Genomic DNA, 25,755 nt, shown 5'->3' with positions numbered 1-25,755 from the left:
TGTGTAAATAAAAGAGTTTTTAAAAGACTTCTTCTTCCTCTTGTTCTTCTTCTTCTTGTGAGGTTTTATGGCGGTTGGCAAACTAGTTAAAAGTGCATTACTGCCACCAACTGGTAAGGAGTTAAACAAGGAAACAGGAATCAAGACTCACCCCCAGAAAAAATGTAATTAAATTTAAAAAAAATTTAAAAAACATAATATTTTTCCGAACTGTTTAACTTACCCCAACATAATAAATACTTAATCACATTCGCCCTCATAATTTCGAATTTATCCAATCAGAGTCTCGTTCACGTAGAGGAAGTTGCGTCAATCACGTGACAGGAACCAGGAAGTAAGAGTCTGTCAACAATAAAACGGTGAGTATGCATTGTTTCGCTGTAGTTCACTGTAAACGACTGTGTATGCGCTTTGTATTTTGCTATTTCAACACAGCTGTAAACAAAACATCACCAAGTGAAACCTTTAGTATTTAATTTGCTAGATTGTTTCTTTTAATAGCTGCTTAGCAGCAGCTAACAGTGGCTCAGCTGTTCTGCGAGCCAAACCTTCCCGTTATAAATCAAATTAGTAAATTAATCAAAAAGTCATGCAGAATGGCAACGTTTTACTTAAATCAAACGGACACCGACAGTAAAACATATATAATAGCCCGTATCTTTCTGTCTGCTAAACTGCGCAGTGTTTATGTGTTGTGTTATAGCTGCAAGGGATGACTTCTTCAGAATGGCACCTTTCGTTAAAGCTGGTGGATCAGCCCAAATCCACCTTCCACTTCCCAGAGATGATGCCTGGGGACGTCCCACCAGGAGGATACAGAGTGGCCACGTTAAAGCAGCTTGTTGCAGCTCAGCTTCCAGAACAAATCCCAGATCCTGAGCTAATAGGTCAGTCTGCTTTTTAAAATATACAGAGCTGTCAATTAACAAAGTACAAATACTTTATTACTGTACTTAAGTACTTTTTTTTTTAGGTATCTATACTTTACTCCGTTACTTATTTTTCTTCCCACTTCTGACTTCTATTTATTACATTTTAACACAAGTATCTGTACTTTCTATTCCTTAAAATTTTAAAACAAAAGTTACTCGTTACTCTTGGCTTCAGTTTAATGTTTATAAATATTTATTTCACGTCATGTGCTCCATCCAATGCAGATCATTGGCGCCATCCACATCTAGTGAAAACTAGTGTGATTAGATGAGTCATATAACGCAAACACTCATAGGTTAGCTAAAGGAAATCATCAGAAGCAAGAAGGTGTTCTTCAAACTGAAAACTTGAATTTTCTATGCCATGCTACAATGTTGGATTCAGAAAAAGATGCTGAAAGGTCGTACACAGGCAAGAGCGTGTCGGGAGATGGAGACCAACATTATCTCCCTCGTCCTTGGCCCTTTCTCACAGAATTTTTCAAAATAGTCAAAAAAATTGAGCTTTTAATTCATATAGTGGCATCTGGCTGTTTTTGTAAAGGTTACTTTATACTTTTATACTTTAAGTAGTTTTTGGAGCACATAGTTTTTCACTTTTACTTGAGTAAAGAGGTCAGGTTGATACTTCAACTTTTACCAGAGTGTTTTTAAACTGCAGTATCTATACTTCTGTTTAAGTAACAAATGTCTGTGCTTTTGACACCAATGAAAATAAATATGTTTTTAGGTTTCTATGCTGCTTAAGTATTTAAGATTTACTACGCAATTGCACGTGTAAATAATCCCAAAATGTTCTCCATGTGTTCAGAGCTTGTTCACTGTGGGCGTAGGCTGAAAGATGACCTTACACTGGATGCCTGTGGAGTTCAGCCAGGTTCCACTTTACATATTCTCAAGAAGACATGGCCTGAACCAGAGGGTAATCCAGGTGTGTGTATGCCACTTCAATAATGCATGCTGCTTAGACTGCATTGTAAATAACACAGGAGGTCTAATAATGAGTGTGTCTGTCCTCTCTTGCGTAGAGCCTGTGAACAGAGCCACAGCAGCCAGAGAGTTCAGGGTGTTTCATGCGGCTCTTCATTCACTCAACTCAGCGTATAGAGACTCAGTGAGTAGATTTAAACAAATGCATTACTTCTTTAGATAATGACATATTATTTCTATGCTTTTCACAATTCTTAGATTGATTTTCTTTTATAAAGTTAAAGAAAAATAATTAAAGTTTCTGAAAAGTTTTAATAATAATGGAGCTCTAAGATAAAGTTGTTTAGAAGTAAATAAGAGGTTTGTGTTGAGATTTTTTATTGACATTTGGAAGTTTAAACATTAAGAGAAAAAACGAAAAAGTAAAAAAAAAAAACTCTTGAATTACAGACATATGCAGACAAACAAACAAAAAATGTTTTTAGTTTGAAGTCTGACAAAGTCCAATCAATTTCAAAGTCCTCAGTTTTTCCCTTTACGATATAGGTTCGTCTATTTTTCTCTACGTTAGAGCAATGATTCTTTCACCTGCTAAAGTCTAAAGTCAATTAATTCAGAGGAAGTTAAGCTCTTCAGGTAGATACTAAACAGAAACCTCTATTCCCTACAGTGCTGGAAATGGTGCTTAATAACCATAATCAATATCTTTTAATTTTTGGACTGTTCCATAAACATTAAAATAATAAACGTCTACAATCAGAAAATTAAAAACAAATATCTTGAATACCAGGAGAACATTTATTCAGTTTCCCATGTGAAATATAAGTAAAAGTCTCGTTTAGCTCATTGTTGACTGAGAGAAGTGATCATCTGTCCGAACGGTAGGTCAACTGAGTTCCCTATAAAGTACAATATATAGTACCTGTTCTATATAGTGATTAAGGACATGTTCAGGCACAGTAAAGGGCAGATTATACTTCTGCAACCGCACACATCAAATGTTGCTTGGATTTGGTCGCGAACCAGTTTTGCTGGTATGCTTCTGCACTGACAGTCTGGAATTTCTATGGACACACAGCAGTTTTCCGCCAAAGAGCATGGGGGAGCCTATTCAAGCATTCAATAGGGTAAAGGTGTAGAGGAGAATCCTCCTTTACACCTTTAAGTTTACAATTACCATTTGTCATGTGGTCAGATGAGACCAAAACAGAACATTTCGGCCCTGATTCCTCTGATTGTGTTTGGAGGAGGAAGAATGATGAGTACCATCCTAAAAACACCATCCCTACTGCAAAGCATGGGCATGGTAGCATCATGCTTTAGGGGTATTTTTCTGCACATGGGACAGGGTGACTGCACTGTATTAAGGAGAGGATGACCGGGGCCATGTATTGGGGAACAACCTCCTTCCATCAGTTAGAGCACTGAAGATTGGTCGAGGCTTGGTGTTCCAACATGACAATAACCTGAAGCAAACAGTCAGGATAACTAAGGAGTGGCTCTCTAAGAGTCCATATCACGGTTCTGGCATGCCATAGCCAGTCAGCAGACCAGAAGAGAATCTTTGGAGGGAGCTCAAACGCTGTTTCTCAGCAACATCCCAGAAACCTGACTGATCTAGAGAAGATCTGTGTTGAGGAGTGGGCCCAAATCCCTCCTGCAGTGTGTGCAAACCTGGTGAAAAACTACAGGAAAGGTTTTACCTCTGGAATTGCAAACAAAAGCTACTGTGCCAAATATTAACATTAATTTTCTCAGGCATTCAAATACTTATTTGCAGCTGTATCATACAAATAAAAAGTTAAAATAAATCATACATTGTGATTTCTGCATTTTTTTTAGATTATGTCTCTCACAGTGGACATTCAATAAAAATTCTAGACCCCATTGACTTGCAAATAGCAGGGTGTACAAATACCTATTTTCCTCACTATCAACACAAGAAGGTTTGCTGAGGAGTGAAAATGTGCTGCTATGAATTGGGCCGACCAGTAACACCAAACCGGATTTGGGGTTTTAAGTTAAAAAACAAAATAAGAAAATTCCTGTTAATATTCCATCAAGGCAACGCCAGACGCAACCCTTCACCTAAACTGACGGAGCATTTCTCTAAGAAGCAGCTCAGAGGCCCATAGGGGCAGCACTCTGAGAAAGCTGCAGAAATCCACAACACATTTGGGTGAACCTGTTGACACAACAAGTCCTGCTATATGCCTTTATGCTAAAGTAACAGAAAAAAAAAAAAGGTTTTGTATGCAGTGCATCAAATTGATGAAATAAGATGTTTTGGTGTGGAAGCATATTGCCTTCATCAAAGAAAACAAATCAGACAGCTTATCTCATAATTACGAGATCAGAATCTCATAGCTATGAGATACTGATCTCGTAATTATGAGAAGAGATCTATTTTTAGATCTATATATTTGGTCATGATTACTTAAGCCAGTAATGTAGAATCTCTCAGAAAACTTGTCTTAATGATTGCTTCTTAAGAATTTCTGCATCTGTTCAACTTAACAGTTCTCTGTACCGAGGAGCTGATACACATACGAGCTCTGCTCCTGTTTTTCACTTCATCAATAAAGTACGCAGCTATAACCCTGGGATTAATACTTGTGGCTTAAGCAGCCATATGACCATACACGGAAATCCAACAGCTCCATTAATACAGATTCTGTATTGTTTTAGTTTTACATATGAATTGAAATGCTGCATGAAGTATGGACCTGGTCGTTTTAAACGATTCTGAAGCCTCGGCTGTTCTCCCTAAGGATCTAGGGTTTTTGAGCAGTTACTGGACAGTTCTTTGGGACACTACCAAGCCAGCTGGAATGCAATTCAGACGCATAGATTTATTTCCACAAAGTCTTCCGTGCTGGTCTAAATGCTGCTGCAGGAATAGTGCGACTTCCAGCAAGTCCAATTAGAGAGGGATTTTTCTCCTAAACAATTCAAAGGACTTAACCTACCTGCGCAGTAGAGGTGGGCGATACCGGGAATTTTTAATCGATACGATACCAAGTAAATACAGGCTCAGTATCGCCGATATCCATATGATAACGATACTTTTTAACATTTAAGCTTGATGCATCATGGGACTGCTGACCTTTAAGTGTTTCTGTGATTTTTATTTTATTATTACAATTGAATAATAATAGAATTAATATTGTTCTGTTCATAGTGTAGTTCATATATCTTTCAATCCTTATGTAATTTTTTTTTTATTGTGTGCATTTCTCTGTTGCTTTAATTCTATAAATTTCCACATTGTGGGATAAATAAAGATTTAGCCCTTTTAGATAACATATTTTAATGGGATAAATGTTCTGGAATCTTTTAATTACACTTTCTGAGTAGGCTTCAATAATATATGACATATATTATCTACTTTGAAAGTTCATATGAAGCTGTTATTCTCTAGAGGTCTGAAACGCCTCTGTCAGTGACATCTTTCTGAGGCTCCAGGGTCTATTGGGGCAATGAGCGAAGTTTTGTCTCCTCTCTCTGTTTCTATAGCTCGACGTTTTCTTGCTCATGTTGGTTTTTCATGTGCTTATATAAACTTGTTGTGTTTCCACTTCATTTCATCGGCTTTTTACAAACCATACAGATTATCTTTTGTTTCATTTACGGTATTAAAATATAGTCAAACGGCGCTTCTTTCTCTCTTCTCCATGTTTTTCTGCTCCTCTGCAGAGCAGCAACTCAGTTGTATGTTTGATGAGGGGAGAGTGAGCTGAGCGGGCGGCCAAACTGAGCCTGCGTGCTGAGCCGGTGACGAGAGGGTCACCAGGAATGCGCTGTAACAGGCAGGCTGACTGGTGAATCTGCTGCAGTTAGTGCTTGCGGGAAAGAATAAAACGTATCAGTCTTGTTAAACAAATATTGTTCAATATCAATACCAAAGTTGGTATCGATAGTATTGATCCTACGATCTATCCGCCCATCTCTACTGCGCAATGCTAAAAAACTAAAATTAATTCCATCCACATTGAGGAAACTCAGTATTTCCCAGGTGTTGCACGCATAAAAGGAAATAAAAGCAGATTAAATCTGACAAACCACTCATTGTTCACATTTCATGTAGCGTAGCTGAGCAATGAATGTCCTTCCTGATCTCCTAAATATGACAATATGTCATCTGAGATCACATGATATTGAGATCAGGATAATTATGAGATACTGATCTCGTAATTATGAGATAAGCTGATTTATTTTCTTTGGTGAATGCAATACGCTTCCGTACTTTCCTCATTTGAGAGCAAATTATATATGTTTAATTAGTTTTTTTCCCTGTTTTTTCTAAGAGGGCTAGTATACATTCATAAAAAACATGCCTGTTTGCTGCATGTTGTCCATGTTTCAGGTTTTAGCTTAATGGGTTTTACACCTTTGATCTGTCTTATAAATTCTCAATTAAAAACTTTAAAGTTTCAGTTTCTAACATGAGAAAATGATGACAAGTTAAAGGGTAATCAATATATTTGTATGCATCTGCATGATGTATCCTATAAAAAGTAGTAAATACTACCTGGTTTAAATTCAGGAGATGAATGTTGAACTAAAGGTTGAAGGCACTTTATCCGTCAGAAACATTTCCTCTTGACAGCGATTTCCCTTTGAGACAGCAGAGCTGATATTCAGGCTGTTCTGGCTGTTTAAAACAGGCAGCCTACTTCCTGAAACCTGTCACCAGAGGATCTCTATTTCTTGCACAAGTGTGTTTTGTACAATGTGACCACATGAGACATAGTGCAGCAGCTGGTTATTGTTGGCACTGAGTGGTCGATTTAGCTCCAAGATCCAGGTGAGGTTAGATAAGCTGAAAGGCAAGATGTGAATCAATCTGCTGCTTTGTCATCAGGCTAGACTTGATAAGGGAGAAAAATGACATCAATTAAATAGTCATTTTACTTAAGCAAGTTGTCTTCTAATACCTACGAAAAAATGTAAAGTACTAAACTGACATCCTAAATAATAACGTTTTTTCTTAACCAAACAAGAGACTATGTTTGGATGCACAGAAATATCCTGCTGACTTAAACTTCTTACTTTAGAGACAACGTTTGATTTATATTACTGATCTGATTAACTTTTTTTTAAGTCACCAATCATTGCTTTATCTGTTACTGTTGCCTCTCATATGGAAATTTTTAGGGATGCACGATATAATCGGCCCCCTATCGGTATCGGACTGTATCGGCCATCCCACCGATATTTAACCCGATATTTGATCAGCTTCTGAGTTTCTAAAGTCTAAAAAAAATAAAATAAAATACTACTTCTTCTTCTTCCTCAAAAACTTCTTTTTTACAGACTTAAAAACTTCTAAAGACGAGGGGAAAAATATTAATACATTAAAATATCACAATATCTTCATATGCTGATATATTGCCATTTAAAAACACCATATCAATCTCTTTTACTAATGAAATATTGCTATATGTCATCGTTATGCTACGAAATCCCCCAAAAATCCACGAAATTTTGCCATATTTTTATATGTTGATATATTGACGTGGTATCGATCTATTTTACTGACAAAATCTCACAAGAATTTGCAAAATATCACGAGAGTTTGTAACAGAACGATGACATTTCACAAGATTTTGAAAGTAAAATAGACTGATACCGCGTTTTTAAAAATCAATTTGATATCAGCATATGAAAATATATTTGAGTATATTATTTTTCAAAGTGTCAGAAATGGATAACAAAACTGCTATTTTCAATGACTACTTATTTTTGTCCGGCTTTAACATCGGTATCGATATCGGTTATCGGCTACATGAGTTTTAAAATATCGGCATATCGGATATCGGCCAAAATCCCAATATCGTGCATCCCTAGAAATTTTAATCACACATTTAAACCTTTGGGTTTTTAATGTTGACTGAAAAGTGTTCAGCTATTTTCAATATCTGATATCTGTGCAGATGTTAGCTTTCCTTTTCCTGATCCTAGACTTGTACAATTCCTAAAGCAAAGCTCAGCCATAATTTGACACCACTTGCAAACAAAGCGATTGGATTCTTTGCAAAGCTACCAGATTCAGGTTTGTGATAATGAAGGAACCCATCACTGATAACTAAAGTCTGTTCTTTCCTTCTGCTTTCAGGTTTATAAAATGCTGACAAACAAAGAATCCCTGGATCAGATTATTGTAGCGACTCCTGGGCTCAAATCGGATCCGGTGGCTCTTGGTAAAATCCTGCAGAACTCTACTAACACCTCAGCAACACCATCTTATCTTGAGTTGTAACATTTCTCCTTTTAAACCTTCAGGAGTGCTTCAAGATAAAGATCTCTTTGTGCAGTTCACAGACCCCAACATGCTGGATGTGTGAGTACGGCTCTTAGCTTTTTTCTAGGTGAAATGTGACAAATAATGTGACACTTTCACTGTTGTGTTTTGTTGTTTTGTTTTGCAACAGATTAATCAGTTCACATCCGGCTCTTGTCAACGCCATCATCCTAGTCCTGCACTCAGTGGCAGGCAGCATGCCCGCCCAGTCCAGCGCCAGCTCCTCCCGTAACGTTTCCGCCAGTTCTTACAGTGATATGCCAGGTAAGCAGTGTGGAGTAAACATTTTTCATCTGTTTGAAGTATTCTAAGATTAGTCTTATCCTGTTTCGTGTCAGGAGGCTTCATGTTTGAAGGCATGTCTGATGATGAGGATGATTTCCAGTCTGTAAGTCTTTCCTCACCCGCAGACATCAGAGAAAAGCAGATCATCTGTAAAGGATTGTAATTATCTGAATATTTGTGAACAGGGGAGTCCAGCTGGTCCCTCCAGTCGAGGAGGGCTCCCGGCAGGAATGCGACCCGTCTCTCTGGGCCACAGCGGAGCGACGGGACCTCGGCCTATAACGCAAAGCGAGCTGGCAACTGCTCTGGCCTTGGCCAGCACACCAGACAGTAGCGCTGTTACTCCAACAACTGCAAGTCAGGTTAGGCAGCAAAAACGCAGCTGATTTTCTTATAACCTATTTATCAAGAGAACAATGCTGCTCAGGGCCCCTGGCTGCAGAACCTGGAAACATAACAGTTCTCTTTTATTTTTTTCTTTGATTAAGATGGACCCCTCCAGTGGCGGAGCCCCAATGCCAGCTGGCACACCAGTCAGTAATGATCTCTTCAGCCAAGCTCTACAACAAGCCCTGCAAGCCACCAATATGTCCTCTCTGCAGGTGAACTAACCGACTAAAGCCTCAACAGTGGGCTCATTTCATCTGAGGGGATAATGAGATACAAAATGTAAACCAGGTGGTGTTTGAATAAAAGGTTATTCTTTCTGAACACCTTTTTTTTGTGTTGCCAGGGGCGTTGGCAGTCCCAGCTGCAGCAGCTCAGGGACATGGGGATCCAGGATGAGGAGTTGATGCTGAGGGCGCTGCAGGCCACAGATGGGGACATCCAGGCTGCCCTGGAGCTCATATTTGCTGGAGGCCCTGGACTCTAAGCCTGCTCTCCCATGGACAAACCCCCCTCTGTGGAGGAGAGAGTGGGAAAACATCTGGCTCACCTGACTGCCAACAAATGATGAGGACATTTATGACCTACACTGTCTGGTTGTTGTTGCTGCTGCACCATTCAGTTTTAATTAACGGCTGGAACTGTTGAAATTTACCTCCGGGGGGGGGGGCTAATCTTATGTTGCTCTTGATTTGTTTCATTATTGCTATAAATACGGACAAGTCAGAATAAACCTGTTTTAAAGAAACATGTAGTCTTTGTTAATCACGTCATTTTATAAGATAAGACCCATTCAAAAATACTTTATTGTTTATCACAAAGGGAAATTAAATCTGCAATTAATATATTAATCAGTTGATAAAATGAATCTGCTGTTAAATAAAAATGACAACTCTTGTCACAATTGGTTTAATTCAACTAAGAAGTTTTAATAAGTGGAAAAGAGGGGCCTCTCCCAAAAGAAAAAAGGTTGAAAAATTATCAACAAAAATTGACTTTTATTTTGAAATCATGTTGAAGTTGATTTATACTTTTCTCATTTAACCAATTAGAATCCTTTATTGGCCTTGCAGGAGTCAAACTTTTCTTTTAACTGATCATTGCTGAAAGATTTTTGGATGTCCTCATTGCTATTTACAATTCTTCATCTTCTCTCATAAACTGGACTGGTCAACACACACAGCAGCCACCTGCACAGGAAGACACACTGCAAAAAACATAAATCAAAATAAGTAATTTTTTTCTGAAAATTAGTGCATTTTTTCTTGAATTGAGGAGGTAATTTAGACACTTTGACAATAAAATGAGACCATTTACATTTAAATAAGGAAAAACAAATGTCTTATTTCAAGTACACATTATCTAATTATCTTATTCCAAGAGTAAAAATACTCATTCCATTGGCAAACGATCTTAATTACCTTCTCATATTAAGAGTAAATTCACTTAATTTAAGACATTTTCACTTATTTCTAGATCGTTTCTGTAGTGCAGAGCAGGATGTACTTCCTGAGGAGACTTAGGTGGTTCAACATCTGCAATAAGCTGTTGGAGATGTTCTACCAGTCTGTGGTTGCCAGTGTCCTCTTCTACACCATGATGTGCTGGAGGAGCAGCACATCCAAGGACACCTCCAGACCGGTGAGGCGAGCCAGCTTTTGTGCTTGGCAAGAGGCTGGACCCTCTGGGGAGGGTCGTAGAGACAAGAACACTTAACAAACTGGTGGACATTATGGACAAATTGGAAATAAAATTGATTATGGTTGTATGACGGAAAGGCATTAAGGAGTATTTCTCAGGTTGAACCACTATTCTAAATGTCACCATGTCTGATTTATAGGTGATTAAACAAAAAGTATTTAGCCTTGCAAATTTTTTTTGTTTTTTTCAAAGTAAACACAGCAAAACACCATGAAACCATTTGAAAATCTGGATGAACCCTCAGACTTTATAGATCCACATCTTGACTATAACTTAAGCAAATCTGGACTAAATAACAGAGGTTTCAGTGGGCAGTGTAAGGGGAATCTGTTCAGACAAATATGCTGATTTACATAATTGGAGACCTTCTGCATAATACAAAGCCTTTGCACCTAAGATTTAGCTGTTGTTTCATTGAAATTTACCATTAATATCATCAAACTGAATAGAAAATAAGAATAACAGAGCAAGTTTATGTAACGCACACCGGTTACATCACATGAAATGGTCGCAATATTACCTCTGACCCCTCCTTGGAAAGGTCTGAGCCTCTAGTTTCCAATGATGCCAGTCATTATTAGGTGTGGCTGAAAAGTAATACCTGCTGTTGCATTACTCCCACAGTCACACATGTCAGGTGGAATTCAAAATCTCATTTTATTTGTTTACAGAGCTATAAAACAAAAAGTACTTGTGAAAAAATTATTTTTGAAACATGTTTTAGAAATTTTAAAGCCCCATTTGAAAGGCATGTGGATCAAACACCATGTGACTGTGTTTTTTGTTTATTTCTATAAGTAGATAAACATCAGCAGGTGTCTTATTAAATTCCTTTGTGATTTTACAAAAGGCTGAAGGTTGGAGAGTTTATCTTAGATTGCATTTTCCATAATCAGTAACGTTTTGTTTTTTTCTTTCTGATTAAAAAGAATTTTTTTGTAAATGTTCTGGACTTTTCACCAGGATCTCAACTTCTCTTTTAGAAGAGTCATCTCTGCAATTCTGCAATCTGTCCACTAGATGCCAGTACTGCACTTTATTTAAACAGGTTGATGTTCTCAATGCATCATATTCTTCAGCTCTTTACTTTTGGAAATGTGTGCTTCATATTCCAAAAGGCCAGTTTGCAGGTATATGCTGTAGGATTAAAGCTGCTTCTTCTAACAATGTATCCCAGCCAAGATTCCGGTTTGCTTCCTTGTTCTACACAGACACAAATAATTTGACTTTAATAAATTAAGATTTGAACTTTCAATCCTGTGGGTGGTGTTTTCTTTTTCAAGGCTTAAGGTTATTGTTGCACATTGTATTTAATAATAAGTGTGATGGTCATTCCACTTTATGTTATCAGCGAGAAAAATCCCTGATTAAACATGCATGGCATCTTTTCATTACTTTTTTGCATCTAATGATGATGCAGTAAGCATTTATTGTCATTACACTGTCACAAGTACAGATCAACCAAATTCACTCTTTGCATTTAACCCATCCCCTTAGGGAGCAGTGGGCTGCCATGGTGGGGCGCCCAGGGAGCAATGTGGGGTTGAGAGTCTTGCTTAGGGAGCCAGAGTGGCAGTCTGTGGGAGTGGAGCTCGAACCCAGAACCTCAGGATCCAAGCTCTATGCCCTAACCACTAGGCTGCCACTGTCATCTGTTGAATTAATTTATCTGCATTTTGCCCAAGGTCCAAATACAAAGAGTTGGCAGATCACTGAGAGATGACTGCAAAAATTTTCAGAATTATGATAGCTTTAAAAATATCCCTAGTTAGAAATGAGCCAGTTTAAATGCAAGCTTCCTGATTTCACCTTTTTTTTCTGTCCTGTTCATTGTGTTTGTCTGCCAATGAATAACCCCCCATTAGAGGTGAAAAAAGTAAGCATGTTTTTTTTTTTTTTTTGTTAGGCTCTCAATTCTGGCTTCATAATGACACTATTCCTATATAAGGAACCTAAGCCCACTTCTCAATTTCTTACTTCTTGGAGCATAGGTTATATATCAGTTTGATTCCTGAAGCAAAACAATGGCGCTATTTTTTTATTTAAATTCTACTGCTTTTATGTATTTATTTATTTTATTTTATTTATTTATTTATTTGTTTGTTTATTTGTTTATGTGTGTGTTAATCACATTACAAGCCTTGACCATTAAAAAACATAATGTCAAGTCTGTTGGTGGGATTTTTTTTATTATTATTGAATTTCCCATTTTATTATTAATTATTCATTTATTTACTTTTTTTTGACGAGAACACTGTAGTTTAGGAGTGGAGCTCCAGTTGGTAATGATGTAAAGCCGGATAATTGATCGGTCATCCCGCAGACAGGGGGCGCTAATGAGCAGCGACCTGAGCGCTGCAGGACACCGGCGTCACGGTGAGGAAACAGCAAACTGAAAGTGCTTGTTCTCTGAGCACAAGTACGCCAACTTAGAGGCTTTAACTGAAGGTAAAATCAAGAACATTCCCAGCTTTGTGACTCGATTTGATCATTCTATAAAACACTAATGTCCTTTCTTTATTTATATAACGTTTGAGCTTTTGGCTTTTATGCATTTTAACGCGGTAAGCTAGCTAGCTAGCACATTAGCATGCTGTATAAATGCAGATTCATTCTGCTGCTTAAGTTAGCTACATGGCTATCTGTCAGTAAATATTAGGGGACTTTTTAAGACTATATTAACTAATATACACCAGATTACATAAATGCACATTTAGTGTTTTACTATTTAAAAATGATGGAGTACTACATGTTTGCTATTTCTACATCCGTGGTGTTGAATCATGTTGATGGATTTTTGTTCGTTCTTAAATGTTTTTTGTAGCCGATATCTGCTGCTTAAAGCTTCTCCTCTCCTTTTTCAGAAAACCAACAGTGACCAGGGAAAATGGTTTGTAATTGTCTTGCTTTTACTTTCAGTATTTTGTGTATAAAATATAATTAACCAGCTTTCACTTGTTTGTGTCAATAGTCACGCAGATATGACTCTCGGACAACCATCTTTTCACCTGAGGGTAAGTTCTGTTTCCTTTGAAAGCTTTTATAATGCCTTTAATAAAAGGCTGAGATTGTAACTGTGCTGGATGATATTTTTATAGGTTTTGTTCTAAATCAGCTTAACCAATCAGAACAAATTAAGAAAAGAAAAACTTTCAAATCCAATGGTCATTAATTACCTCTATGTAATGACTGCAACGGTTTATTTTAGGCCCTATTTCTATTTACTCGTATATTTCCATACTAAATAAACTGTAAAATATAGTTATTTTTGCATTTTTTTGTAAGATTTAATAAATATGTCTTAATACTAGGGCTGGGTATTTTCGCCAGTCCTGAATCGATTCGATTTTAATTCATAAAGTTCTAAATCGATTAATTTCGAATCAAACTGTTTTACAATAATGAAAGTGGTTCAACTGTGTTTCAAAAGACTCATGTATTTTGTTTTTTTTTCCTGTCACATTAAACACAAAGTGCAAACTTGTAAATCAGACAGTTTAAGCTTGAGATGTGAACAAAACTGTATCATAAGGGCACAGCAGACATGCATGAGCTGCATTAACTTCAATACACAAACCATATTTGCAGCGTTGTCTGTAACAACTACGGGGTGTTTGCTGGTCAGCCTCCAATTATTTATGTCTTCATTCAACCTATTGGCTATATTTGCAGCTGTCTGGTTTAAAGTAATCTTGAGTGCATCTTTCCAGCTCATTTGAATGTGAACGTCACGCACGTCACTATAAAACTAATCGATCGCATTCACTAGACATCGATTCTGCAAAAATGTAATGGAATCGATTCAAAATCGATTAAATCTATTTTTTTTTTTTTTTTTTTTACTCAGCCCTACTTAATACTAATTTACCCAATCTGATCCAGAAAGCCTTAAAATTACTTTGAGTATTTTTACGATTAAAAAAAATATTTTCTTCAGGGCGTCTGTACCAGGTGGAATATGCAATGGAAGCAATCGGTCACGCTGGAACCTGCCTCGGGATTCTTGCGAACGATGGAGTGCTGTTAGCAGCAGAGAGACGCAATATCCATAAACTTCTAGATGAGGTTTTCTTCTCTGAGAAGATCTACAAGCTCAATGAGTAGGAAAAATACTCTGGTTGCCTTAAAGAAACTTACATAAATCCAAAATTCTGTTCTTTCCATTAGTTGGAAGATTGCTAATTATCTGTTCATTATTTCAGGGATATGGCTTGCAGTGTTGCTGGGATCACTTCAGATGCAAATGTTCTCACAAATGAGCTTCGACTTATTGCACAGAGGTTAGTGTCCACCTAAAAATATACTTTTAAACTGCCAGGGTTTTCAGCAAATCTCCAACAGGGTGATGAGCTGAACTACCACTTTATAACTACTAAGGTTTGCCTAACCTAAATGAATGTTTGAATTATCTTCAGGTATTTATTGCAGTACCAGGAGCCCATTCCATGCGAGCAGCTGGTCACAGCTCTGTGTGACATAAAACAAGCCTACACGCAGTTTGGAGGTAAGATGTGCGCAGCAGCCTGCCTCAGGTTGCTGAAGGAGATATGTTGATCAGAGCTTAGTAATGTTTTTTTATGCAACTGGCAGGATCTCATTTAGGTACTTTAGGGCTGGATGATGAAGTCAAAACTGATAAAAAGTTTTGGTTGATCAAACACAATTTCGATATCAATATAAACTATATAAAAGTGTCTGAAAGGCTGTCAATAAAGCCTCCAATAGAAGCCTGTACACACTTATAAAGATAATTTCTCAATGCCTATGAAACTCTTCCAATAAAACATTTTCAAAATAATGATAAAAACAAGCTGAACGGATGAAATGCATAATTAAGCAGATAATTATCTGTTTCCAACTTATTCTGCAATAAAAAAACAACTCATAGCTACCTCTGAAAAAACTAATTAAACGTCTTAATATCTAACTTTTGATCAACCGTATTGACACTAGTTCACAGCTCCCCCCTCTAGTCTAAGTTATGATAGAATAGAATTCAACTTTATTGTCATTACAGTGTCACAAGTACAAAGCAACGAAATGTAGTTTGCATCTATACTGATGTTCTAGTTATTCAGTTATCTGCACATCACTTGGTGACAAAAGCTGAAACCATACATGTCAGAAGTGAGTGTAGAAGTCATATCACAGTTATTTTTTATAAGGTTATGTAGCTGTACATATTGGTATGGAATATTTGTCCAGCCCTCGTTAGATGTGCTAGACTGAATCTTTTTGCCTCAACAGGTAAGAGGCCATTTGGAGTGTCTCTGCTGTACATGGGCTGGGACAAACACTACGGCTTCCAGTTATACCAGAGCGACCCCAGCGGTAACTATGGAGGCTGGAAGGCAACCTGTATTGGCAACAACAGTGCTGTAAGTCTGAAATGTCTGCAGTGACGTGTCTAGCCTTAATTAGACAGCGCTAATTATCAACGTTAGAGCAGTAGCTGTACATTTTAGAAGTCTGCTGTTTTCTGTTATAGTGTGAAGGTTACAGCAAATACTGCAGCTTTAAATCTTTACAGCTGATCTGTTACCCCAGGTGTTATTTCAATATGTTGATATCTTGGCTTCAGGCTGCTGTGTCCATGCTGAAGCAGGATTACAAAGAAGGAGAAATGACTCTGTCCTCTGCTCTGGCTTTGGCCGTCAAAGTCCTCAACAAAACAATGGATGTCAGCAAGCTTTCAGCAGAGAAAGGTGAGCTACAGAGGACATTTTCTCATAGTCTGTAATGGTTTTATTTTAAAACAAAATGTTGGATGTTTCTGTTTTGTTTGTTTTTTTGTCAGACTTTTCAACAGTAACAAAATTTATTAATTCTAAACCTGAAACTGTTAAATGTAGTGATGTTTTGCCAAGTATGACGTGGTTCTTTGTTGCCCTGACTTTTGCAGTTGAGATTGCCACCCTGACACGAGAAGATGGAAAAACAAAAATCAAGGTTCTGAAACAGAAAGAAGTCGAGGAACTTATCAAAAAACACGAGGCTGAAGAGGCCAAAGCTGAAAAAGACAAAAAGGAGAAGGAGCAGAAGGAGAAAGATAAATAAGAAAGCAAAGAATTTCCCTCGGTCGTTTCATCAAATCCTGTATTTTCTGTCTTTTACAATAAATGCTTGGAAATCAATAGACGTGTTCATCTTTGAGCTGTTTCCACCAGTGCATATGGACCCCCGGCTCACAGTTCAAGTGAACTATTGTGAAAATGTTTTTTGTTTTTATATCAGGATATTGCTTATTCATTAAAAGATTACATAAAAAGTCCAACCGCATTGCCTGAGGTCTTGTAATAAACTGATTTAACATTTTGGCAATTTAACATTTTATATGGTGATTGTCCATCAGTTTTGATTCAAGTTTGATTTCACTGAAGTTAATTTTTAAATGAAATTATATTGGGCTTACATTCTCCCATATTTTTTTTTCAGCAGTGATCTTGTATAAAACAAATTTTGTCCACTTGTTTACCAATTGTAACGGTAGGTGTGAAAGATTTAACGTTCTAACCTGGACATTTACACCCGGTCAGAACAATTAAACAAATATTATCCTTAGGAAAACAACTAGGAAGATCTAGTGAGCATATAACCTTCAAAGTTTTTTTTTAGGACGCGTTGAGAGGAAGATAACAGTGAAACAACAGTTTGGAAGTTTTTGTTTACATCAAGGCTTTCACTAAAGTTCATGCTCAGACTTCCTCTCCTCTAATGCTTTTTGTTGTTTGTGTTTAACACCACTTGGTGGCGATAGTGTTCACATTATACTGCATTTGTGAATTCAAACAAAGACATTGCTTTAGATAACAGGTAAATAACAAATTCCAATATAATCTTGAACAAAAAGCAATATTTCCATAATTTTATCCATAAAACAACATATGTAGGCTGACTAAAAAATCCAAAGAAATGGCATTATTATACCACAGATCAAGAACTTTGAGTTGAGTCCAGAACAGGTGGTAAATGTGACAGCAACTGTCTGTTTTACTGCTAAGTGGCCTCAGCATACAGTTATATACTCCGTAGGTGGTCATGGTTGGACTGAAACCAGCTGCTGAAATGGCTGCACCTCCACACAGCTTTTGTGAAACTGAAATATTAGTTATTTAACCTTCTTTTGTTATTTCACATGTTTAAAGTCACCTAAGCAAATTTTTTATTTGAAAGAAAGCCTTTAGTGCACCTTAGGGGCCCTAACCCAGTCATCCTGGTTTAAACATCCATGATAATAAATTGAATGTGACAAATATGAAAGCTCAAATTTGCTCTTTATATAAATAGAAGTTTTTCTCTATTATTGAATTTTGTATTGAGCAAAAAACATTTTAAAGGTACTGTAAAACAACAGCCTACAGAAGGGTTGGACTTGAACTCTATTCTTGGCATGAGATCCATCCACCATAGGAGCTGTTTCTCATATCAGCTGCTAGAAATCGACTCATAAGCGGAGAAATTATGCTCAACCCTCTTTTTGTTATCTCCCCCTACAAGCAACGCAACAGTAAATATAGATTATTAAGTCAACATGTTCTAATCACAATAAAACTAAAGTTGTTTTGCAACAGAAATAATTTGTGGACAATTCAACACAAATGATTGTAATTATAAGCCAATGAAAAACACGAATGTTTCTCCTAAATTGTTGTAAAATGAGAAGAACTTTAACTGGAAACTTGATAAGTGAAGGAGAACGAAGAAATGTCTTCTTCTTTGCTCCGCTAGAAATCTTTAGCAAACTACTGCCTAAACAATAATGCTAAATCCTAGGCTAGTGACATCCAGCAGTTGCTGATTTTGTTTTTTATATGGGGGGGTTTCTAATGCAATGTACAGTTCACTTTAGACAATACCTGTTAAACTTGCATGGTGATCAAAATCCTTAAAAAAAAAAAAAAAGATATCAAGTATTTAATGATCTTGTAGAAAGGGTAAAGCAAAAAAAAAAAGCAACAACAAATTAACAGTAAATTATGAAATGAGACCAGACTGTAGATTTGAACTTAAATGTTTTAAATTGTTAAATTATTACGGACATTATTATAATTCTATAGTCCCAACCATCTTTTCTGTACCACTAATCCATCCTATTGGTGACAGCATTGCATTTAGATGGTGAGGTTAGGAATAAAAACAAACTAAGTGCTAATAGAAGTAGGTAGATTTGGGAAATTGGTGGTTTTGAGAGAAAGAAAACATACAAACATTCAGGAGGAAAACAATTGGTTCAAGATATAAAGCAAAAGAAGTTCATGGTGGGAAAAAAAAACTAAATTATAACCATTTGTAGTATGTAATAAGAGAATAGAGGACCCTATCTGTACTGTTGGGAATATAGAATTATAATAATGTCGGTAATTTGAAAATTTTAAATATTTAAGGTCAAATCTACAGTCTGGTCTCATTTCATAATTTACTGTTAATTTGTTGTTGATTTTTTTTTTTTTTTTGCTTTACCCTTTCTACAAGATCATTGAATACCATATATCTTCTTTTTTTTTTTTAAAGGATTATTATCACCATGCACGTTTAACAGGTATTGTCTAAAGGGACCTGTACATTGCATTAGAAACTCCCCCATATAAGAAACAAAATCAGCAACTACTGGATGTCACCAGCTGAGGATTTAGCATTTTTGTTTAGGCAGTAGTTTGCTAAAGATTTCTAGCAGAGGCTTTAGTTCCTGACATGAAGCTGCAGTAGATATGTAACAATGTCCAAATACTTTCCTATTTTTAGGTTGGTTTTATATAACAGAGTTTCTTCATGTCATAGTTTTAAGAACTGTTTACATTTTAGGTAAAATGCTTATTGAATAAAACTAAAACCTGTTAACCTGGCGACGTGGATCCTCAGTTTATTTTGACTTGCATCATTTATGTTATTGATTAACAGCGTTGCATTTAGCTATAACTCATATTTATGGAACAACTGCTGGAGAATTAATGGTATTCTAATTAGTGTTGGACTGATGCCATTTTTGGGCCCAGATAACGATACCTGGCTGTGCAGTATTGGCCAATACTGATATCATACCCATACCATCTGTTTGAAATTGATGTGTGTGTATATATATGTAAAAAAGAACTGCATACTGCCTAAATGTAAAATAATTGCCATCATGGCTTCGTCAAGCAGCTGCCTTCCTTTGGGAAGCAGGAAAAAGACTAATAAAAAGTGAATCCAGTAGAACTTTTTATTGGCTACCTAGAATGGGTGACAATAGGTGAATAAACATTTGGCTCTCAAAATGGTATTGGTGCCCTATTTGTTGGTACTCGCCGATACCGATACAACCATTTTAGTGCTGGATCGGGGCCCCGTCCAATACTGGTATCAGTATCGGTGCAACACTAATTGGAACAAATGTAAAACCGGAATAAAGAATTATTCTATGTCAGAAGCGAGGATACCAACTGTTAATTTGTTATGCTCATTTCTGTGCAGGTTCTAACACTAAATATGTAAAAACTTTGGATGCTTTACTGTTTAAATGCAATCAGGTGTTTGTGTGAGAAATGGTGTGGCCTATAAAAGTTAGCATCGCTTTAACTGCAGCTTCTCTTCCTCAGACAAGCTCAACCAAATAAGAGGTTCTACTACCTCACAAAAAAAATCAAAAATATTTCAAAAAGAAGAAGAGCTTTTTTTTATTTAATCATCACAGCCAAGATTACCAATCGTGATCTGCAGGTATTCACTAGGATCAATAGAAACACATAGAGAAACAAAAATGTAGATTAATTTCCAAAGATTAGAGAAGAATCAACACAAAGCTACCAGGAAGCCATTCTCTTTTTCTGTGCTGTCATATTTTAAAACTTCAGCCTATCTGGAGAACCCAGGAGTACAAGTTGTTCAGAGATATGGTCGGGGTGAGGAGGATGGAGACCTGATCACAACTAAACAAGAACACCCATCTAGTTGTAAAAAAAAATATCCTTTGGCATGGTTTTCAAAGATTTTCTTTAAATTGATAAAGGAAAGTGATCTTTTAGTATGAGGAGTAAAATGCCAAACAGCTTCCTAAAGTCATTTTCTGAATATTAAGATGAACATATCCAACTTCCCCTGATATTTATATATAATCATCAAAAATTAAACATCACTGCTCTCTTTTCTTTTTTCATTTTTATTGCTTCTCTGTTATATTCATGTAACAGGAATTAAACCAATCACATTCCCCTCCTCCAGCATTTAACTTTTTACTATAATTGGATAGTTTGTGTTTGCAGATATTTTATTTTACTGCACTGGTAAGATCAGTCTGGATTTTATCAGAATTGTTGAATATCATTCATTATACAAAATCAAGATGAATCCACTGTAATGTGATGAGTGGCTTGCGTCTGCTTTTAAGTTAATTCTTGGTACGAAACATTTAATTGTCTTTCTGTGTAGGTGTAGCTTTAATTGGTTAAAAAAAAAGTGTGCTTCTTCTATTTCATCTTCTATTATTTCTTGCAAAAAATTCAGCAAAATAAATTGTTAATATTAAGCAACTATTCCTGGTAAGTTTTTTTTTTTTTACTTACAGGTTCTAAGATCAACATAAGATGTTTGAGCCATGCTTTAGACTCTTTAAATGTAAAACCTTTTGTCTTCTGATGCCAGCCTCTTGCTGTTTTTGGATTTAAAAGTAAATTATTAGAGTTGGCTCATTAAGGGGCAAACTAAGTGAGGTCACAGTGTTCACATGAGCTCTCACAGCTTTCAGTGGGAGGATTTTGGCATCTGAATGACTGGAGCTGCTCTTGGACCTCCCTTTCTCAAGTAGGAGCCTAAAAACAGTCAAATGGAATTTTTTTACTACTAAACTACGTTGATTTAAATATAATATTTTTAAGGATTCTTTTTTTTTTTTACCCCTTTATAAGAAGCACTTCCTAAACATCCTGTTCACAAATCTTTCTGAACAGAAAGGACATCTTAGGATGAGTCCGTCTGCTGTGATGAAGCGGATAGGAAGAGCAGGGCAATCTGTTGCAGTGTAAACACAGCACCAGAAAAGGCACTGGAATGTCTCTGCAGTGGGAGCTGGAGAACGAGGTCAGCCGGAGGCCAAGGCAGGTGGTATACATCAGAATCCAGGCTGACATCTAAGCATTAACTTATCCAAACAAGAAGCAGTCAGTATGTTACCCTGCGAATGGCGGAGGAGGAGAAAGGAGGAGGAAGGAGGACTTAATATAAAATAAGAGAGTAGATTCTAAGTGGTGAAACTGACAGGAGCAAGGGAGAACATCACTACAGCCCAGTTAACTCTACCCCAGGGGAAACGCTTCAGTATACAGAGAAGGCCCTCATCTTCATCCCAGTCTGATCCTCAAACTTTAGCTGCAAATCTCTGGGAGTCAGTCAGAGCTTATCTGTGTTGAGTTAGAACATCAGTAGCTAATACTTCTACTTTGCAATGAGCTGCAGCTACAGCTTTGAATATTACGTATTAACCATGAATCTTGTAAAGTCCCAATCACTCCTCTTCTTTATTCTGTCATCCCTTTTTAATATGGGCTTTATAAGTCTAAAACATTATTTCCTCTAAATCATTTCAGTTTAGTTGTTTGTCCCTTTTCTCTACTTTTTAACAGTAGTGGACAAACAAGTCAACATTAGTGTTGAATAAAAAAATGTATACTCTTTGATAAATCTTACTCAACCACAAGTAAATAATACTTAGTCAAACATCTAGTTAAGTTAAAGTATTGAAGTACTAACTTTTGAAGATACTTAAGTATTCAAAAATACATCCATTTAAAAGTAATTGAGTATTCAAACATACAAATTAAATTGTATAATATCATTACATTTCTATATTTTTTAAATAATCTTGTAACTTTTCAGAAACCACTAATGTACTGACACATACAACTGTTAGGGTCCTGTTTGTGTTTTTTTGTTTTGTTTTTCTTTTATTTTCTCCTTCCTCCACTAGATGGTCCCCCTTCCCCATTCTGGCCTGGTTTTTTTTTTTCCGGTTTTCCTCCCACACCTGCAGCTTGTTGGGTCATCATCATAGGAGTATTTGAGCAGCGGACTGTCACCACCATTGTGCCTTTGTCTCTCTGAGTCTAAGTTAGCCTTTTTCTCCACTGTGTTCTCCGGTTGGATAACCCTTCTGATCTGCTGGATAAGCCTGGTCCTTCTACCTCCTTGGAAGGAAATATTTGTGGTAAACCTTCACCTGATCTGTTTAAGCCCACCTCTGGAAAATCCTGTGACAGTCCCTCCGTTGCTCCTCTAGACCCATCACTAGTCTGCCTGTCCGCCCTCCAACAAGTACTATCTTCTCTGGACAAAACCCCCACAAACTGGACCCAAGGATCTTCCAAGAACCCCTCAAATGTGAGTCTTTACTGAACCATTAAGCAGCCTCGATCATTTTCCCTACGGCCGTTGAACTCATCCTTGTTTCCTCGTTCCTTGATTTCCCCCCTAGAGTTTACGGTTCCGGTTCACCAGATCGCTGGATCTGAGAAAACCTTTTCAATCCATCTCTCTCTCTGAGCTTGTAACCAGTTATAGATTCTACAGCACCCAGGAAAAGCATAAAAATGCCCCAAAAATAAGGACATCTATTTTGATTTTTTATTTTTTTTTGTATAAAAAAGAAAACAGGAGAGTCTTGATTCTCCTCACACTTTCACTATGGAATATAGGTTTAGATTACCACAAAGAAACCGCAGCACTGATTTGAGAACTCATCCTACTGAAAATCTTGTCACCATGGCAACAGCTAACACTAAAATACAAATAATATCTGTCCTGAGCTTCTCCAAATTTGTGGAACACAATGCAAATCTCTATAACAATGGTGTCCAAATTCAGTACTAAGGACTGGTATCATGCATGTTGAAATTGCATTGCATTGCTGAGCCAAAAGGAACAAGTAGCTAGCAGCTTCCTAAAATATTTGACTTTGAAATGGAGTGGAGTGAAAGTTATAGGTAACTCCCCAAAATCTGACTTTAGTAACCTGTTGCTTTCCACCACTGCTTTTTAAATATCAATTAATTCTAGAATTGGTTATATTTATAATTAGGAAGACTAGACGCACGAAAAGGGAAACATCTGCACCCCAACCATTAAACAAATGTCTCATCTTCACTGTACTTTGCTAAGAGATTATAGTTTATAACATATAAAAACACAATGTTGTTAATAGTTGTTAACATGACTAAAAGATATTTTTGCTTAGCATAAAATTTTGAATAGTGTGTATTCTTTTGTTCTTCTGTTCATTTTGAGTTGCATCTACCTCCAGACCTTGAATAGGCACTTCTAAAACACTAAAATTTTTTATACTGGTGAAGATTTTTAGTCATCCAGGTTATAGTCATTCCAAAAAAATTTTTAAAAAAACAATCCACTGGACTTTGTCTCCAAGTTTCGCTTCCCATCCAGGAAGCTTTATCAGCTTATTGCCTTTTTCAGAGAGATAGACAGGTATCGGGTATTGCAGGCTAACAAAGAAGCTGCCCATTCCTTATGAGAGGACGTGTTCCTCCAGTTTAATTTGCATGTTTTCAAGGCCAGAAGAAGGCTTTGTTTTTGGTCCACTCTATAAAGCCTCAAACTCAACACTATTTCTGACATTTTTAATTAAAAAAGCTTCCTTTTTGGGAAACGAAGCATCTTCAAACTTGGAAACAAAGTCCAGTGGATTGTTTTTTTTAAAAACTTTTTTGGGTTAACATGTTTTATTCTAAACCTACTCATTGCAGTTTTGGCTATCCATCTCTGGTTAATTTTTACATTAGTCTCAACCCTTTTGGACCCTTAAATAAGTTCCCTTTCTTTGTCACCCTGTAGTTTACCTCCATCCAACTGCCCAAGATGAAAAGTTAATTCAATTCAGTTTATTTATATAGCACCAATTCACAACACAAGGCGCTTTACAGTTCACCAGACCATCCAGTTAAATTGATTCAAAGTTTTCTATCTAAGGAAAACCAGTTGATTGTATAGACAGGAAGAACAGGAAGAAACCTCCAGCAGAAGCAGGCTCAGTGTGAGCGGCCATCTGCCGAGGCCGACTGGGGTTCATGGAGACAGAAGCAGAGATACAGTAAGCAAACTGTAAAAGGTGGCCCCATTCAGGAAACACACAGCCAGGCAGATGAGCTCTGAGCCAGCTCCCATGTCGGGGGATTAAGACAGCACATCCAGCCAGTTACAGTCATAGAAACAGAACTACGCTGTCAGAGTCACTTTCCGTGCAGCGCAGCTCCTCAGAAATAATGCCGGCTTTTGCAAAAGCTTGAAGAACAGAGCCAGCAGACACGTTAGTCCAAGCATCTACAATCCATCCGCAAACGGTGGCGTAACTTGCTGCCTTCCACTTATCCTGAAACTGTGGTCTCTGCCGGTCATCCATCGCTCCCACGCCGCTCGCAGCCTTACTTTGAAGGGCCACTTCACACCGATGTCGAGCGGTTGAAGTTCCTTTGTCAGACCTCCCGGGATAACGGCGTGCACAGCGTTCATTTGATTCACCTTTTTTTCACATTGGCTGTGAGATGGGCACGCAGCGATGGTGATGCGTGGAAAAACCTGCCTCAGCCACGCATCCACCCAGCCTTTTTCATTTAATATCATATGTCATCAGAGCGCTGTGTCTGTCTCGCTGTCAGCTCCCAGATCTGCTTCTCTGATTGGTTGATGCGGCGCGTCCAGCAGCAAAACAATTTTTCCATCTCGAGCAGCAACAGCGCGGTGGCGGCGCTTCAGATGCTTAAACGCTCCCGACGTGCTGCACCAAAACGCGCTGCGGGACCTTTTGCTGCACCTATACGCGCGTCAACCATTGACTTTGCATGTAAACTCGCTGCTTCTGCTGCACCTGCTGGGTCCGGTTCACACCGATGTCGAACAGCGAGCACAGCATTCATTTGTTTCCCCATGTTTTTCACATCAGCTGTGAGATGGGCACGCATGGAGTCACATATTAACAGCGATTGTGAGGGGTGGAAAAAAAAACACCTGGTCTCCTTACATTCAGCCACTCTTTCATCATCTCCTCAATGAGGTGGCCTCAAAAGTCGCAGTTAAAACACACATAGGGCGCACCGCACCATAGGGCGCACCGCACATTTTGAGGAAAAAAAAAGACGTTTAAGTGCGCCTTATAGTCATGAAAATACGGTACACTGAAAAACAGGCTTAGCTCCAACATCTATAAACAAAGGTGCTGATGGCAGCAGAACAGCTGAT

The 25,755-nt window shown here is 37.4% G+C and overlaps 2 protein-coding genes across 3 annotated transcripts; both read left to right on the top strand.

Moving 5' to 3' along the window:
- The first annotated feature begins 285 nt into the window (after positions 1-285).
- Positions 286-9,586, top strand: LOC119786441 (ubiquitin-like protein 7). Its single transcript, XM_038289784.1, has 11 exons — positions 286-359; positions 704-887; positions 1,744-1,863; positions 1,961-2,046; positions 7,981-8,065; positions 8,148-8,205; positions 8,297-8,430; positions 8,505-8,554; positions 8,637-8,813; positions 8,940-9,053; positions 9,185-9,586. Exons 2-11 carry the CDS (start codon positions 713-715, stop codon positions 9,323-9,325), a joined length of 1,140 nt encoding a protein of 379 aa, XP_038145712.1. The 5' UTR covers positions 286-359; positions 704-712; the 3' UTR covers positions 9,326-9,586.
- A 3,330-nt stretch (positions 9,587-12,916) lies between these two features.
- Positions 12,917-16,810, top strand: psma4 (proteasome 20S subunit alpha 4). 2 transcript variants are annotated; one of them, XM_038289857.1, is made up of 9 exons: positions 12,917-12,987; positions 13,404-13,429; positions 13,511-13,553; positions 14,477-14,639; positions 14,742-14,819; positions 14,955-15,043; positions 15,787-15,917; positions 16,121-16,244; positions 16,442-16,810. In XM_038289857.1, exons 2-9 carry the CDS (start codon positions 13,427-13,429, stop codon positions 16,594-16,596), a joined length of 786 nt encoding a protein of 261 aa, XP_038145785.1. In that variant the 5' UTR covers positions 12,917-12,987; positions 13,404-13,426; the 3' UTR covers positions 16,597-16,810. The 2 variants fall into 2 exon arrangements, with proteins under 2 accessions (XP_038145785.1, XP_038145786.1); XM_038289858.1 differs by lacking the exon at positions 12,917-12,987 and having other exon boundaries at positions 13,380-13,429.
- Positions 16,811-25,755: the final 8,945 nt, after the last annotated feature.

The sequence above is a fragment of the Cyprinodon tularosa genome, unplaced genomic scaffold (genome assembly GCF_016077235.1).
Source record: "Cyprinodon tularosa strain WSP-4 unplaced genomic scaffold, ASM1607723v1 ctg272, whole genome shotgun sequence".
NCBI classification, from domain to species: domain Eukaryota; kingdom Metazoa; phylum Chordata; class Actinopteri; order Cyprinodontiformes; family Cyprinodontidae; genus Cyprinodon; species Cyprinodon tularosa.
This window is presented reverse-complemented; position numbering and strand designations above follow the sequence as displayed.